This window comes from Fringilla coelebs, assembly GCF_963513975.1.
Source record: "Fringilla coelebs genome assembly, chromosome: 5".
Classification (NCBI taxonomy): Eukaryota; Metazoa; Chordata; class Aves; order Passeriformes; family Fringillidae; genus Fringilla; species Fringilla coelebs.
In genome coordinates this window covers 62875245-62892155 of record NC_140033.1, presented here as the reverse complement: position 1 = coordinate 62892155, position 16911 = coordinate 62875245, and the positions used below count along the sequence as shown (strand labels likewise).

The window sequence follows — 16911 nt, the reverse complement described above, 5'->3', positions numbered from 1 at the left end:
ATCCTGACTGAGTAGAGCTGTTTTTCCGTTCATTGTGCTTGTCTAGATTCTACTTTTTGTCACTTCCTTCCCGATCTCACAGGGCAAGCAGGAAGTAAGGCGAGAGAAGGGGAAAGGCAGAACAGAACAGGACTGGCAAAAGAAGGAAGGAGGCAGGACTTTTGTTCAACGAGAGTCCCCATGCCTTCCTCTGCTAGTCTGCTGAAATGATGGCACTTGGCATCATTGCTCTGCCACCCTTTAAAGCATGCTTCTGAGTGACTGTGATGCACCAGGAGTGCCAAAATGACCCAGACAAAGGCACTTAATTAAAAGATGGACACCCTTCTAAAGAGTTTGTGGGTTCCTAGAGGACATTGCTTGGCCACAGCGGTGCCGTGGCTGCTGTGCAGGCAGAAGCAGCGGTGTGCCACCGTGCAGCCGCTGGTACTACGACCACTGCAAGCAGGGCAGCTGTGTGTCCAGATGTTCGACCATGACCGAGCTTTTAGCTTAGATACCGAAACGAAAGGAGTATGAGAGCAGCCTTCACGATGTATCGTCAGAGAAGTGGAACAGGTCAGAAACCTTAAACTGAGATGGTTTTGACGGCAGAATTCAGACACCAGCCTTCTCCCTGTAACTTAAGGTGGTGAAGCCCCATTCACCTGGCTGATGCTCCATTCATCCCTGCGCCTGTTTGTTCCTACAGGAGATGTGTGACCTCCCAGCTGCCATGCCTTTTTGGTGACATGTGACTGAAAACGGTCAATACATCCGAAAAGTCAGGCAGAGGAGTGAGGCGAAGGGCCGTGCCCCGGCACCACCGCCTGCTCACCCGGAGCAAGCCACTCCCCTGCGGGGCAGAGCAGGCCCCGGGCCGAGACGGCCCCGCTCCTCTCGGGCTCTTTCACTTTCGTTTCCGTTTCCGTCGCTTTCCCGGGCGGGGCTTCCCGGCCATGGCGCTGGCGGTCCAGGCGCTGCGGGTGCTGTGCTCCAGCGGCGGCTGCCTGGAGCAGGGCGAGCTGCGGCGGCGGCTGCCGGGCCGGCCCTCGGCCGAGCAGCTGGCGGCCGTGCTGCGGGACGCGCAGCGCTTCACGCTGGTGCGGCGGCCCGGCCGGGCGGCGGCGGCCGAGGCCGAGGTGGCCGTGGTGGTGGCCACCAGCCCCGTGCGGCTGTGCCCGGAGCACGTCGCGGGCTGCCCGGGGCAGTGCGGGCAGCTGCACATCTGCAAGTACCACCTGAAGGGCTTCTGCCGCAACCAGCTGGCCAGGTGAAGGGCGGGGGGGCGGCCGCCATCGCGGGGGGCTCGGTGTGCCCCTTCAGGGGAAGGAGCTCTCAGTAAAGGCCTTTCCGCGTCGGAAATGCTCGTTGTCCGTCCGCTTTATTTATTTGTGCGTGTGTTGTTGCAAAGGAGGCAGACACAGGCGGTGGTTTCGCGGCTTTGGGTCGCAGCACTTCCTCCCCGGCTCATCACCCTGGCCCTTCCTTGCCCGTGGGCAGGGCCGTGCCAGGGGAGAGCCGAGTGTCCCGGCACGTCCCTGAGCTGGGGACCCTGGGCAGTGAGCTAGAGCTGAGTGGTCCCGCACACCCCCTGTGCTGCGGGACCCTGGGCAGTGAGCTAAAGGAGAGTGTCTCCGGAGGTCCCTGAACTGCGGGAGCCTGGGCAGTGAGCTAGAGCTGAGTGTCCCCGCAGGTCCCTGAGTTGGGGACCCTGGGCAGTGAGCTAAAGGAGAGTGTCTCCGGAGGTCCTTGAGTTGGGGACCCTGGGCAGTGAGCTAGAGCTGAGTGTCCCTCCCCGGAGGTCCCTGTGCTGCGGGACCCTGGAGGATGCACTCATCGGCTGAGAGGGGGTGATGCTCTGGAGTTTTGGTGGTTTTGTGGTTGTGAGCTGCAGGTCGAAAATGCGGATATTGTCAGAGTGCACTGAGGCTATAATGACTGTGAATCAGAAGTAGCGTGGCAATTATCCTCAGAGTAATTATGTAATCTGCTTTGCAAATCACATAATGGTTTTATAGATGAGCAATGTGGATTTTTTTGAAGCTAGCTAATGTGGTGTGCTTTTCCAACTGTTCAGTGTAATGCCCATGGGGTGTCAAAATAATGCCAGTCATTTTGATGTTGGGTTTCTTGAGTTCCAGGAAGGGATGCAGGTTTGTTCACAGCTTCCACTCAGACCACAATCTCCGTGTTCTAAAGCAATATGGACTTGAGAATTTAAACCATGATGAACTTTGCCAGCTTCTGCTTCAAAATGACCCTTCCCTCTTACCAGAGGTGAGTATTACTGTAACAGCTTCTCAGTCTTGTATTTCAGTGAGCATCACGAGGAGGAGGCTTGACAGAGAGGGAGAAATTGAGTGTCAATTTAGTTAGCTTAATGCAAATCTAAAAATAAATTTGCATCCTCTGTTCTCACCTGTGGTGGGTTGACCCTAGCTGACAGCCCCTCAGCCACTCCTCATTCCCCTGTCACAAGCAGAGGAGGTGAGCATTAACAAGCAGAACTAAAGTGGCAAAACCTGTGAATGGAGACAAAGAGTAGAAAGGGGAGGAAAGCAGGGAGAAGTGTTGTAAAGTGTTGTAAAGACACTTCTGCTTCACCACCTTGAAGCAGACTGATGCCCAACAAGTCTCTGAGCAAGTGCTGCCTTGTAAGAAGGACCCATCTCCCCTTTCTTTCACTTTCCCTCTGTCCTCTTCTCCACTTTTTTTTTTTTTTTTTTTTTAGATAATGACATTATGTGGCATGGAATATCCCTTTGTACAATTTGGAGTATTTCCTAGTTTTGGCTGGAATAGAGTTAATTTTCTTTCTAGTAGCTGGTACAATGCTGTGTTTCGCATTCAGGATGAAAACAATGTTGACAACACACTCATGTTTTAGTTTTTGCTGAGCAGTGCTTGCTCTAAGTCAAGGACTTTTCAGCTTTTCATACTGCCCTGCTAGCAGTAGACTTGGAGTGCACAAGAAGCTGGGAGTGAATGTAGCCAAGACAGCTGACCCAAACTGGACAAAAGGATACTCCATACCATATGACATCATTCTGAACAGTGGAACAGGGGGGAGGTGGCCCAGGGGTGGTGCCACACTGCTGGGGACTGGCTGGGCTTTGTTCAGTGAGTGGTGAGCAGTTGCATTGTGCATGACTTGTTTTGTCTGTTCTTTTTATCATCATTATTATTTCCCCTTCCTTTTATGCCATATTAAACTCCTGGAGGGAGGGAGGGAGTGAAAGGCTGTGTGGTGTTTATCTGTTCTGGGTTCAGCTGAGATAGAGTTAATTTTCTTACTGGTATTATGAACAGGGCAGTGTTTTGGATTTAGTATGAAAATTATGTTGGCAACCCACTGAGTGCTTACCTTCAGTCAAGGCCTTTTCAGCTTCCCATGCTCTGCCAGTGAGGAGGGGCATAAGGGAGGGAGGGGGCATGGCCAGGACAGCTGACCCAAACAGACCAAAGGGATGTGTTATTAACACTGTTTTGGTCACAGAGTGTGTTATGGTCTGCTTTGAAGAAAGTTAACTTCATGCCAGCCAGATTCAGTACCTCTTACCATCAAGTTAGGGTCAAAAAAACTCCAAAGCTAGAAAATTAAAAGAGATGTGATTTAGCACCAAATCCCATCTTGAGAATGTCTGTAAGAATGTCGTCTTTTGAAAGACCTTTCTAAACATTAGCAGGGCAAAGGAAAAGCTATCAAGTAATCATTTGAAAAACAAAAAGAAAGAAGAAATGTTTCTTTCAAAAGCAAATGTATGCACACATAGCCGTAAAAAATCTAAAAATCATGGATTCAAACAGTCTAAATGAGCACATTGTACTTTAATGTTTAAATTCTTTTTTTCTTCTCCTTCCCAAGGTCTGCTTGCATTATAACAAAGGTGATGGACCTCATGGATCTTGTTCCTTTAAAACATCCTGCACCAAACTTCATGTTTGCCAGTACTTTTTGCGGGGTCAGTGCAGATTTGGCAGCAGCTGCAAACGATCCCATGACTTATTAAATCCAGAATGTTTTGAGAAACTGGAGAGACAGGGGATGAGCTCAGACATTATTAAAAAACTACCTTCCACTTACAGAAACATGTATGACATAAAAAATGGCAACAAAAACATGTATGACATAGAAGATGCCAAATCTTCACCATGCAAAGGTAAATCATATCATCTTTTGAATACATCAGAAGAGTCACAGTAGTGAATTTAATATTTTCACTTCATTACGAAAACTGAACTTACATCTTGATTTGTGTTTTAGGAGGGACCTTGTACCTATCTCATTGACAGAGATCTTTGTCTTGACAAGTGAAGTCAAGAGAGGTTCCCGAGAAATAGAGTGCTGGTGTTAATTCTCAGACTTGGGGTTAAAAAAGTGTAACAGGAACTGGAAGTAGGGAGCTCTGTAATTTTGGAGTTTTTTAGGTAAAATTCATAAAGGCAGAGACCTGTTTAAGAATGGGAGTGGTGGTTGTCTGATTATAAACTATTTAATTGTTTTTCTTTAATGTAGCAATTGTCTGGCACAAGAATTCACAAACAGCACTATCCTAGTTATTTCTTGGAAGTGTAATATTTTGTTTGCACTTTTCTTTTGAAGTTCTTCAGAATTGTAATTTAAGTATAGTTTAGCAGGGAAAAAAAAGGATAACACAATGAAGAATTCAAGTGTGTGTGCTCATTTCTGCTATTCTGCATGCAGTTCCTTCTTCCTTTCCTTAATGTGCTTTAATTTACAGAAGTATCAGATTCTGAAACTTTGTATTTTATAGCTGCCAGTATGATCAGCTGTGTGGAATGCACATTTAACTCAAGTCCATCTGGAAGTCTAAAGGCATTGGATTCTATTCTTGTTTTGTGGGGATAGCTAAAATCTGTATTTGAGGAATTCAGCAGTTACTGGGAAATCAAGTTCAGAAATGATGGATACAAGGAGGGGAGTTTGAGTATACAAGTTTATCAAAGGCTTCCTTGTCTTTCTGGAGCTGAGTGCAGTTAGGTACTTACAAACATTGCCTTTAGGCTTCTTTCCGAGGGACAGGAGCACTTTTAAGTTCATTCATTGTTGATCTGATGTGTATTAATAATTACAATTCCCCCTCTAGACGGAAAACCCAGCACTAGACGGGATTCCTCAACTTCAAAGAAGGATGAATCAGAACAGATATGTTTACATCATCTGTACAGAAGTTGTGGCTTTAAAGGTAGGTTGTCTCAAGTATCACTACAGACTGTGTCAAGTCCAGCCTGTTTTTCTGTTGTCATAAAGAGGAAATGGTAGACATCTTTCACAGAAAGGGGAAACTTTCTGTGAGTTTCTGTTTGTGTTTAGTTAAATCACTGCTGCCTTGACTGCTGTAGGAAAATGTTTGACCTGGCACACCAAACAAAGGAGATGTTTTGTTTTGCTCTGGAATCTGCTTGTGCTGAAGATTGGGTACTCCCCCTGTGTTTACCTAAGGGATTGCTGAATGATAGGAGTCACATTTCCAAACAGGAAAGATATGAAAGATACTCTGAATTCTACATTTTTTCTTCTAGTATTCTTCTGTTCCATCTGTCTTAGCTGTTCCCTTTCAAAATGTTTCAAGGTGTCCAGGAACAAGGCTGCTTTGCCAGCTTTTTTGTTAATTTTTTTGTCATCCTTTTTTTTCTTGATGTTCTTGACCTGTGTACTGAACGCCTCCTCGTATGAAGGTGTGGTGCAGTTTCTCCTTGACTTTCCCTGTAGTTAAGTTTCCTTTTGTTCTGCTGTGGAAATTGGCCTGGGGTTTATGCACATGTGCACTGGTGATGTCACCTTCACTCCAGTTGAGGAGTGACTGCACACTGACACTTTGAACTCTGAGTAACACTTGTGATACCTGGCTCACTGCTACCATTGTGGGGCCTGGATCTCTTGGAGAATTACTGAAGGGCAGAGGACTTTGAGACTAAAGGAATAATGTCTGTGTATTTATCAAAAGAGGGGAAAGGTGATGATTGTTAACTGGGTTGTGTTGGAAGGTGTGGAACCTAGACATGGTGTAAATAGTATGGAATAGGTGGATACATCCCTGCTTTCAGCTGGGAGAGAGTTAATTTTCTTCCTAGAAGCCAGTACAGTGCTATGTTTTGGATTTAGTATGAGAATAACATTGATAACACGCTAATGCTGTAGTTGTTGCTAAGTAGTGCTTACCCAAAGTCAAGAATTTTTCAGCTGCCTGTGTTTTGCCAGTGAGGAGGTGCACAAAAAAGCTGAGGAGCATGGCCAGGACAGCTGACCTGAACTTGTCAAAAAGGCTATTCCATACCATCAGAACATCATGCTCAGCATATAAACTGTGGGAGTTGGCTGGGAGGGGCTGGGCATCAGTTAGTGAGTAGTGGGCAATTGTAGTGTGCATCACTTGTATTTCTTGGGCTTTATTCCTCTCTCACTTTTTGTTAGCTTCATTAGAGATATACAAGAGTGTGTGTATATATATATATATGTACATATACTTACACTTGCTATATTGTATTTTGTTTCAGTTACTACTAAACTGTTCTGATTTCGACCCACAGATTTACCTTTTTCCTGTTCTCCCCATCTCAGTAAGAGAAATGGGAGTAAGTGGCTGTGTTGTACTTAGTTACCATCTGAAGTTAAACAGTGACAGTCCTTCTCCTATTTTACAACTAAGCACTGCTGGGCTTTGGATTTTTCCTCAGTGATACCACTTTGTGATTTAGTGGTTAATCATAAATACAGTTTTTTTCCTATTTAATAAATAATAACCTCGTAGAAGCCTGTGATCGTTTTTTGTCCCAGAAACTGAGAATGATCTGTGCAATTTTAATGTGCAAAGAGAGTCTAGTACATACAGAAACTGAACTTCTACCTAAGCCCAAAAATTCAAGTGTTACTTGCTTATGCTGAAAAATTTTGAACTATTGTTTGTAATGGTGCCATAGGTGAACACTTTCCTATCATCTTTGAAATCATCAAAAGCTATCCTTCTGATGATTTCACCAGCTGGGTACACTGCCCTGAAATGTTGGATTCTCTCATAGCCTGTCAAAATAATGCATCTACTTTTTCTTTTCTTTCTAAACTTTTACAGAAAAGTGTATCAGAACCCATTTTCACATGCCATATAGATGGCAATACTCTGAGGGTAATACCTGGAAGGACTTCACGAATATGGAAGAAATAGAAAATGCATATTGTGACCCGGAAAACGTCAGGTATAAACTCTTATAAAAATTTATAATGTTTGGAGTTTGCTGTATTGTACCAGATCCTTAGTGGCTATAAATTGCTGCAATCCTAATGTAGTCATTACATAAGTAGTTTTATTTGACATTCTTCTACTGACCTCACTTTGCAGTAGATTTTTCCCTCCCTTCCCCTTTTCCCACAGTCCATATTGTGGAACTGGCAGAATACCTGGAGAGAGAGGTATATACTCTTGGGAGCAGAGCATGTGAAGAATATGGAAATACCTTTCAGAGTTTGGAACTGGTTATATAGCAGAAAGAGAGTACTGGAAGGGGCTCATACCAGTATGCCCCATCCCATGCTGGAAAATTACCTCTTCCTCTTATGTTACAGGCTCTTTGAAGCCCTTCTTAAGTTATGTCAGTATTTTCTTTAGAATATAACTGGTCAACGAGAAGAAGGCAGTGCCTGTTTTCCACTGTTTCTGTTCATCTTATGTAACTCACTAATTTAGGAGTGGGTTGTGATCATTGCCCATAGAACTAATGTGGGACATAGTACTGTAATGCAAAATATGCACAAACACAAAATAGAGCTAGCATATAGAGTTGTGAAAAGTGCAAGGTGCAAAGCACACATTGTAGTGAAAATGTGTGAAAACACACACCTTTGTGTTCTGCTTTTGGGTGAGACTGACTTAATTTGCAAACAAACAGTTCTGATTTTTTTTCCTTCTTTTTTTTATAGATTTGATTGTGCATTTACTGAAGAGTTCCTTTTCCCATTCAGTATCTGTTTTCATGACATGTGCTGTGGGTTGAAAAAAGTCAGACGTCTCTCTACAGCCTCCTCTGTGACCAAACCCCCTCACTTCATTCTTACAACAGAATGGATCTGGTACTGGAAAGATGAATATGGCACGTGGCAGGAGTATGGAAAACAAGTAAGTGTGGAGAAATGGAGAGACTCCTAACTCTGTGTGACAAGTGAAAAGTGCACAGTGCTTATATTCTCCCCCTCTTTTGTCACCCTCTTCCTCTCACTTATACTGTACAGATGGACATTACAGGCCTAATGGGTCTTTTCCCTCTGATTTTGATTGGTTCAGGTAGGAGACTGATCACTGGTGAGTCAAAAATATAATCAACAGGTCAGTATTCAGTGAGTCGTGTCAGATAGGATCACAGTAATAATAACATTTTTTCCACTGCTTCTCAGAAAAGCCTCCTTCTCTGAAGTTCCAGTAGTACTCTGCCATCTTGCTTGGTCTGGTTGGTGAATGTGTCAGTTTAAATCAAGGATTTCTCATATGCTGATATATCCTGCAGCCACCATATATAAGAGAGTTGTTGGTTTTTTTGCTTGTCTATAACAGACCAGGAGAAACTTTTTTTTTCTCTCTATTTTTGGCGTGATAGGATGATCTTCATGCAGCTGCTACTGTCTCCAGTGATGACTTGGAGAAAGCTTATTTGGCTGAAAGTTCTCCAAAGATGACCTTCAAAGCTGGAAGACATGAATATGAAATAAATTTTGTGTGTAGGTTGCATTTGTTTTGTTTTTCTGTTTTATCCCTGCCTCCTGGCTATCTTGTGGTTCTGAATTGCCTTATTACAGGAGATAGAGGAGAGAAATTTGGACTTTGAATTGCAATGCTTACAGAGACAGTGTTTCTATCAAAGTTCTCAGGATAAGAGCTGTTCACATAAGCAGAGTGGCATTCTATTCTTTCAAAGCTTTTAGTTTTGAGGAGTTCTTGTGCTAGGTTTCAAAATGTCTGCCAGAAAGTCCAAGTATGACACTGATGCTGGCACCAACACAAATGGTGAGGAACTTCTAGAAGACTTGACAAGCCAGCTTCTGCTCTGCTTTAATCACTAGTTTGCAGGAAAAAAAAAAACCACTTGGACAAGGTGTAGGGTCCAGACAATCCTTAGCATTGCAAGATTTTTGCACATGTTTTCTTTTCATCCTGTCTGGAAAGGCTGAGAAAATACCTTGACTATGTCAAAGTAGAAAGAAGTGTTTCTCAAAAGTTCAGGAAATACAAGCCACTTGTGATGGCACTGTCCTCCCTGAGCTGTTGCTTTTCCTGGCATCCTTTTCAAAAATTATATATCACAGTGGTGAGAATCAGCCTGCCTGGACTGTCAGTTTGGTGTACTTGTCTTTGATCCAGCTTTTCATTACTATCTCATTCTGCATGAAAAAAAGCCAAACACAAAAAACCAAAAAGAACATGGTATCTGTTGTTTGTGATTCAATCAAAAGCAATGCTGGGAAAACTTGCCCAGCTTAGAAGTGAAAATTGCATAGTGAATCAATCCCTTTTCTAAGGTTTGGGCTTTTTTAGTAACTTAGGCAAATATATGCAGTGTAGATGTCTTTCAGAACTTAATTTCTAGGCTTGGTGTTGTCAAGAGGTTTTTTTGTTTGTTTTCCTGTGTATCTTGCTCTGAAGATGAGGCCTCATTGTCCTGGCTGGTACTGACTCCTAATTGTTAGTATGATGCCACAGTAGTTGCAGAGTTTCCATGATCCAGAAGGAATGCCTCTAAAATTCAGCTTGCTGGGACTTGTTTCTCTTGGTGGCCAATAAAAATAAATGGTCTGTGATAGATATTGGTTGTGTTTACAGGGTTTGAAATCTACAACTAAGTGTAGGGCAAAAGTATCTTGGTTGCAACATGAGGAGGAGGGAGCCTTTTTGTCTATGTTTTTGACAAAACAACTTAGTACAAATGTGGCTGCAGTGTGAAGGCTTTCAAAAACATCTTTGATTGTTCATATGATTTTGTTTGGTTTTTTTTTCCCAGCAATGATGCAGAAAAACCTTCGCTACAAAACAGAGAGGAAGATTTGCAGAAGACCTAAATTTGTCTCTCAGACAGAGGTGGAAAAGACAAAAGCCAGGTAAATCACAGCTGCTCATTCTGAGGTGATGGGTTCAGTGCTTTGTGAATGTTGAATCCTCCATGGGTGCAAGTAGAGTGAAGAAGTAGCTGGTAAGGCAGTTGTGAAAGACATGGAGAGGGAAAGGAACATACCTTTCTTACAACCATGTCTAGCCAGGGCAGTGTTGCAGCCTGGCCAGCAGTTTTCAATCAATTCAGGAACCTCTGTGGTGAAGAAAATTTGGGCTTGGCCACAGAAAGTGTGGAAAGGTAGGAAATAATTCAACATGTAGCATTGTGTTCGTGTGTACTAGCTCTTTCTGAGATGAGTAATTTTCAAAGATAAATGCAAGTTCAGAAAAATTCTTTTGAGAGCACCAGACAATCAGAAAGGAAAGCAGTAGTTGTTACAGGTAGAGCAAAAGGTGGGAGCCTGCAAGGAGATAGAGTTGCATGTAACAGCCAATTTTTGCACATTTTCTTGCAGCAGACAGTCCTTGCTTAAACACTGAAAAGAGCAGCTAAACATTTTAATTAAAATTGGGGTGTACAGAGGGAAGGCTGTATCTATCCTATTTCAGTCATACTGATGTGATACTGGATGCATTTGTATTTACCTCCCCTGGTGTAGTAGAGCTTTTATATATACATTCAACTCTGCAAGAGAAATCCTTATGTGTTTTGTTTAGAGTATATATTTCTTTTTTTCTTGTTTGGCATCTTGCTTTCTGACATAAGTCTTGACACGATGACTTGGAACAAATATTTTCATGTGCTGAACAGAAATGACAGTTTTGAAATATTTTTTAATATGTTCAGTTGCCTATATTCTCCCAAAGTTTGACAAAAATATTTCATATAATACGTACATAAAATGTCATGTTTAGTTTTATTTTAATTATCTGTCTGTAATGCCTTATAATCTACAGGGGCGTTAAACATACAGAAGGGTTTAAGAACATTCCAGCTCACTGGGACAAATCTGCCCTGCCTGAATTGGGATTCAAGGTTTGGAGCTATTTAGCTTTTTCTTTCTGTAGTTTTGTCATGTAAAGTTTGTTCCATCACAAGTTCAGTGTTTCTTCTGGCTTTATAAATGACTGTTTCTATGTAGCATAATACAGAGGTATTGGTAAATTTAAACCTGATAGCACACTGGGCAGACCTGGAGATGAAACTAGATCCAAATTTAAATAAATGGTGGCAGTAAAACTGTGGCAGCAGGGACTTCCAGTGCTACTATTAATCCCTTGGCTTGGCAAATTTGCTGTGTTAACAAGACTGGTACTGGTGCCCAAAATGCACAGTTTTGAAGTCCCAACATGTGCTGAAAGCATCAGAGGTAAATGATGCCTCTGAACTTCAGAGCAGCCATTCCCTTAGCTGTAGGCTGTTGTATGTCTATGGAGAGCTGCTGAAACCAGGGGAGTTCACAGAATGGTTGGGCTTGGAAGGGGGGACCTCTGGAGATCATGGAAACCAACTCCCCTGCTAAAACAGGTTCACCTAGAGGAGGTCACACAGGATTGTGTCCAGGTAGGTTTTGAATAGCTCCAGAGAGACTCTACAGCCTCTCAGAGCAGCTTGTTCGGGATGGGATCTTTTATTATTACATTTACTATTATTTTATTCATTCCAGTGGAATAAACTTGTTTACCTTTGTAATACACCTACACCTAGTTAATATATATGTAGCATACCTTCTCTGACTTCCTCTCTGCTTCCACCAGCTCCTCTGTCAACTCTAGTAACTGTACCTACAGAAAAGGTATTATCTGATGCTCAAAAATCACTAACTTGCAAAATGCAAATCCTCAGCAAGTTGTCACTAAGAAATAAGACTAACGTTGACATTTTTTATGTTCCTACGAAAATATGCAAGTAAGCTTTGCATGCTTTCAGAACTGTCATGTAAAGAACTGATTTTTAGTAGTGTGACCATGTTTTTCCCTAAAATTGTTCAAATAAAGCCTCTCCAATTGATTTAGAAACACAACAGGCAGTGAGTGCAGTTTGTGTTCACTGGCTGTCGGGAGCATAAACTAAAAAGATCCTCTGGTTTTCTGCAACATAAATTCTCAATTCCTTATTTATTTATGTGCTCATTTCTGCTATGTATTTAGCTACTGCATGTAAATATATCTTGACCCAGATACTAAGAGGGGTTGAGTGGCTGCACAAAAACATGCAAAAGTAACTTTTCAAACTTTTCCTTGCAGTTGATTGAGCTTGACTGTTCTTCTGAAGAATACAAGAAAGTCAAAGTGGACTTTCAGCGCACAATGCCCAAAGCAGCTATTAAAAAGATTTGTAGAGTTCAGAACCCATCCCTCTGGGAACTGTATCAATGGTAAGTGTAAAACACTGCTCTGGTAGGTATGCATGATACTTGTTTTTGCAGTTAGCTGTATGTGCTGTGCTAAAGATAGAACAGGCATTCCTGAAATGCCTCTGCTACCACTCTCCCACTGACATACCTACCTAGTATCAACATTGAGATAAAGAGGTATCAACAAACCCAAAGCTCAGTCAAGACACAGAGCTTAGAACAGTCAGATTCAGGGCTGTGTGGGAGGAATCTTTGCTCCTGACTTCTGCCAGGCCTGTGTCCATGACAGCTTCCTTCCAGTGAAACCTTGAAGCTGGTAATGACTCACATTTAGCACAGTGTTTTGCAGCTGGTTAAAATTGAAACAGCCTTCAAAATTAAATGCAAAACTCATGGAGGGCAAGCCTTAATAGAAACTCCTGTGTTCAGGAAAAAAAAATAACACTGAGATTCCTCCCTCTCTCTTCAAAGGCAGTGAAGGAAACAAAACATTTGTAGTAAAGCATTTATGTATAATGTGAAAGTATGTTTGTATGCTCAAATTAGGCCTTACTGTAAAGATTTTCAGAATATACTCTATGTAAAATTGTTTCTGAGTGGCTGGAACCTGTGGGGACAGCCACTGTGGAACTGCAAAGATTCTGCTTCTTATTGCAGGCAGAAGGACCTAATGCAGAAGAGCAATGGTGGAAAGGCTGCAGATGAGCGATTTTTATTTCATGGGACCAGTAAAAAAGACATTGATGCCATCTGCCAGCAAAACTTTGACTGGAGAATCTGCGGCCTTCATGGGACAGTCTATGGCAAAGGTTGTTTTTCAGCTCTTTCAGACTTGCTAATCCTAGACTTGCTAAAAAATCCTCAGTACTCACTGCAGAGGGGTAAAGTTTACAAGGTGGTACTTGGGCAGTCCTGGGCTTCTCTGTGTCATGATGTGGGCAACAGAGCTGAGTTTCACAAGAGTCCTTTGGAGCTAAAGCACTCTAAAAGGCCTTGGTCTCTGCTCTCCTAAGTACTTGCAAGAAAAGACAGAATTAGAGGATCAGTTGTAGGGATGGTTTCTGCTAGACTCCAGGCTTGCTGCTGTTGGTTTCTCCCAGCTCCTACAGAAAAGCAGACTGGATTCTTTTTTCTTTTTCCTTTTTTTTTTCTTTTTATTTTTTTCCCTAAGAATCTAAATGCCATTCTGGTTACAAGTTTTTTGCCTTGTTAGCAGATTATATCCTTCTATATTGTCCTATGTACAGGAAATAACCAGCATATCAAGCTGAGACAGGCTGACTGACTGACTACACACCTTTCTGCTTTAATACTTTGTAACTCTAAGAAATGTTAGAGAATCACAGTATATTTTGAGCATGGAAGGGACCCACAAGGATCATCAAGTCCAGCTGTGCTGATGCAATATTAGTAGCCTCTGCCAGGAGAGGAAATATGGTGATAGTCGGGAAGGTGGACCTCTAGGGTCAGGAGGAAATCCTTTAGACAATTATGATAACATTTTAAACACTGGTTTTTATCGTGCACTGTAAAAACAAAAAAGTGCATAGTGGTTGTTTCCACTAAGAGGGACGTAGAGGACAAGTGAAGGCTTTGGAAATGCTGTTCATGAATTGCTTAATGGATTTGTTTATTAATTCATTTTCACACAGTATCACTTTCTTCCTGCCATTTTAGTGTCTTATAAACTCTGTTTTGGTGTCTCTTCTGCAGGAAGCTATTTTGCAAGGGATGCATCTTATTCTGACAACTACTGTGGGGCAGACTCAAACACCAAGACCATGTTTCTGGCACGAGTGCTGGTGGGGGAGTTCACTCTTGGTAGTTCTCATTATGTTCGGCCTCCCATGAAGGACAGCCAAAAATTCTATGACAGTTGTGTGAATAACTCTTCAAACCCTTCTATCTTTGTCATTTTTGAGAAGCAGCAGATTTATCCAGAGTATCTCATAGAATATCAGGCATCAGCAAGACTTCTATAGCAGCAAAACCTGTCATCCTTATGTTTAACTGGTTTAAACAGTTTTTTAGTTTTGGCTTGAGAGAGAAAAATTGATTTTGAAGAAGCTGTGTGATCAGATAGGTGAGTGTTCAGAAACATTTTTTCTCTGTCTTTTCTGTGTAATAGAAAACAAGGCATAAAAAGACATAGAGGATGTTTTAGAATTCCTAAAATCCTGTTTCTGTATCCTATTTGTAGCAGCTTTCACATTACCCTACATTATGGGAGCCTTTCATAAATTTATTAGAAGAAATTGCTGATGGTTGTAGCATGAGGATTGGCCATGACTGCCAAGTTTAAACAGTTTTTAGTTATTGTTTCAGGATAGATTTTTACACGTGCTCATTGGTGAGAGGTGCTATCCCTCTACCCTTTTATCTTTTAACTAAAAAACTGGATAAAACACGTTTTTTTAGTACTCTATCTCCTGTAACAGTAGACATTCAGGTGTTTGCAACTGTGATTGTACAATCTCTGTGCTCAACTCATTGCATAAATTCTTAGTAGCACTCTTCTTTTTTGTCCTTACTTAATCTGCACCAACAAAACCTCAAAAACCGAACTGGCTTGTTGAAAAAGAACAGAGACTTATTTTCACTTGTTGGGTTTCTCATTTAAAACAATTACCAAAGATACAAGCATAACAGGGGTTGCTTGGTGCTGTGTAACTCAGATGATTTACTCTATCAAATAAATACTGTATTCATGTCTGAGAACACAAGTTTTTTGTGACTTTCACTGTGCCTACAAACACAAGAGTGCTGGCAGGTGCTGTGGAGGAAGCAGAGGAGGCACACTGTTATTTAATACCATACTTAGGAGGGAAATATACTGCTTGTCCTGCTTGATTATCAGTACTTTGTTTCTGTGGATGAACTTTATGATTCCCTTAGAGCTGCTGGGAAGGATGGTGAGTGACTGTCTCTCATTAGGTGTTCTGCCTCTTTGGGTGCAGGAGATTCACAGATTTCCTGTGTAATCAAGTTGTTGTTGGACTTCTTTAAAAAAAACCATGCTTACTTAGGAAGTTGTCTTCAGCCACAGAGCTGAAAACTTTAAAAACTAAAGATTAGGTTGAATATTTAATTATTCCTATCAGAAGAAGATAATAGTGTTGAGCAGTCAGCTTACATGTGTGCAATCAAAAAACTTGAGCTATCAAATATTTTTTTAAAATTAAAGTTGCTGATGCATAGATAGATACTTTATAATAGGAATAATGTGCTAAAGTTAGCTATACTGTGCTGCAGAAGCCTTAAGAAATACTTTCTATATGACCTAAAAAAGCTCATCTTCAGCTACATTCTGTATACTTCTTATTAACTCATCTGGATGATGATTGACAGGTGTTCACTGGGTAACTCTTAATTACTTCAGCACTGTGAGCCAGGAGCTGGAGTAAGGCTCTGCAGACCCCCTTTTTTGTAAACTGCAAATCTAGCAGCATGATACCTAAAGGAAAATATCTCTCATTTGTGTTTAATCCCAGTGCAACACAGAATAGGGACAGGCAAATTTGCTGTATTATTTATTTTGAAAGATTTGTAATAGAACATAAATGATAAATCTAATGTCAGCAAATGAGCTTGTCAGCATATAGTACATTCATTGAGGAGGATAACAGTTATGGAGATAAGGTTTTTCTGCCAAAACCATGTTCATCTACATGTTAATGGCAAATGAGAATACTGGTCCTATGAATTTCTTGCGCTGAACATAAGCAGAATTTCAGGTAAGAACTAGGATAGCTAAAGTCACGTTAATCTTCTGCCAGAAAATTGAAACAAACATTCTTTTTCAGGCAAAAAGTTGAAATATTTTTATTGATATTTTTTATTGTATTTTTAAAACCTTTAACTTGATTCTTGTATGTGTATGAGTGTAAGTAAAGCAGAGAATAAAATGCCTGGTTGTTGTACTTTGTTGTCTGTTATTTCTCCATTATCAGAGAAAAAAAAAGCTTCCACGTTTTCCACTTTTGAAACTGCAGGGGTAACATTCTTGTGTATGGTAAATAAACAGGTACTCAAAGCAGTAAATTTTTTCTGATGGTTTTCTCTCTTTCACTATTGATATCACAAATTTTTTCTGATGGTTTTCTCTCTTTCACTATTGATATCACAATATTTCAATACACTTGTGAGTTTAGAGGTTGTTGTTAAGCAGTAGGAGTCCCTCTACAGCTGTTTGGGTGTCATTTGGAAATAAACAGATTAAAGAGATGTTTGTGTTAAATCCAAACTTGAGGCAAAAAGTAACATTGATCCTCTTTTCTGAGTGAGGAATATCTCTTTTGTCTACTTAAGACAAGCCACTGAGCAGGAAGAGTGCAATAATCTGTCACTCACTCCCTCACCATGTGAAGAGAAAGATAAGCTGTGAAGGTTGTTTCCTTTTTCAGTACCAGGTCCATCCTGGCAAGACAGACGGCACAGCCAGAAGAAGCCAAACAGCTTTGCTGTGCCAGCAGTGGGGTGTGGAGCACGGGGGTTTGTGACCCCTGATCCTCGACCTT

At 41.6% G+C, this 16911-nt stretch overlaps 1 protein-coding gene across 1 annotated transcript; it reads left to right on the top strand.

The window, feature by feature from the left end:
- The first annotated feature begins 934 nt into the window (after positions 1-934).
- On the top strand, positions 935-16308 carry LOC311153795 (protein mono-ADP-ribosyltransferase PARP12-like). Its single transcript, XM_084205835.1, has 12 exons — positions 935-1252; positions 2124-2259; positions 3848-4142; positions 5091-5189; positions 7074-7197; positions 7919-8114; positions 8590-8710; positions 9988-10084; positions 10995-11073; positions 12285-12415; positions 13052-13203; positions 14108-16308. The coding sequence occupies exons 1-12, from the start codon at positions 939-941 to the stop codon at positions 14374-14376; spliced, it is 2013 nt and encodes a 670-aa protein (XP_084061961.1). The 5' UTR covers positions 935-938; the 3' UTR covers positions 14377-16308.
- Positions 16309-16911: the final 603 nt, after the last annotated feature.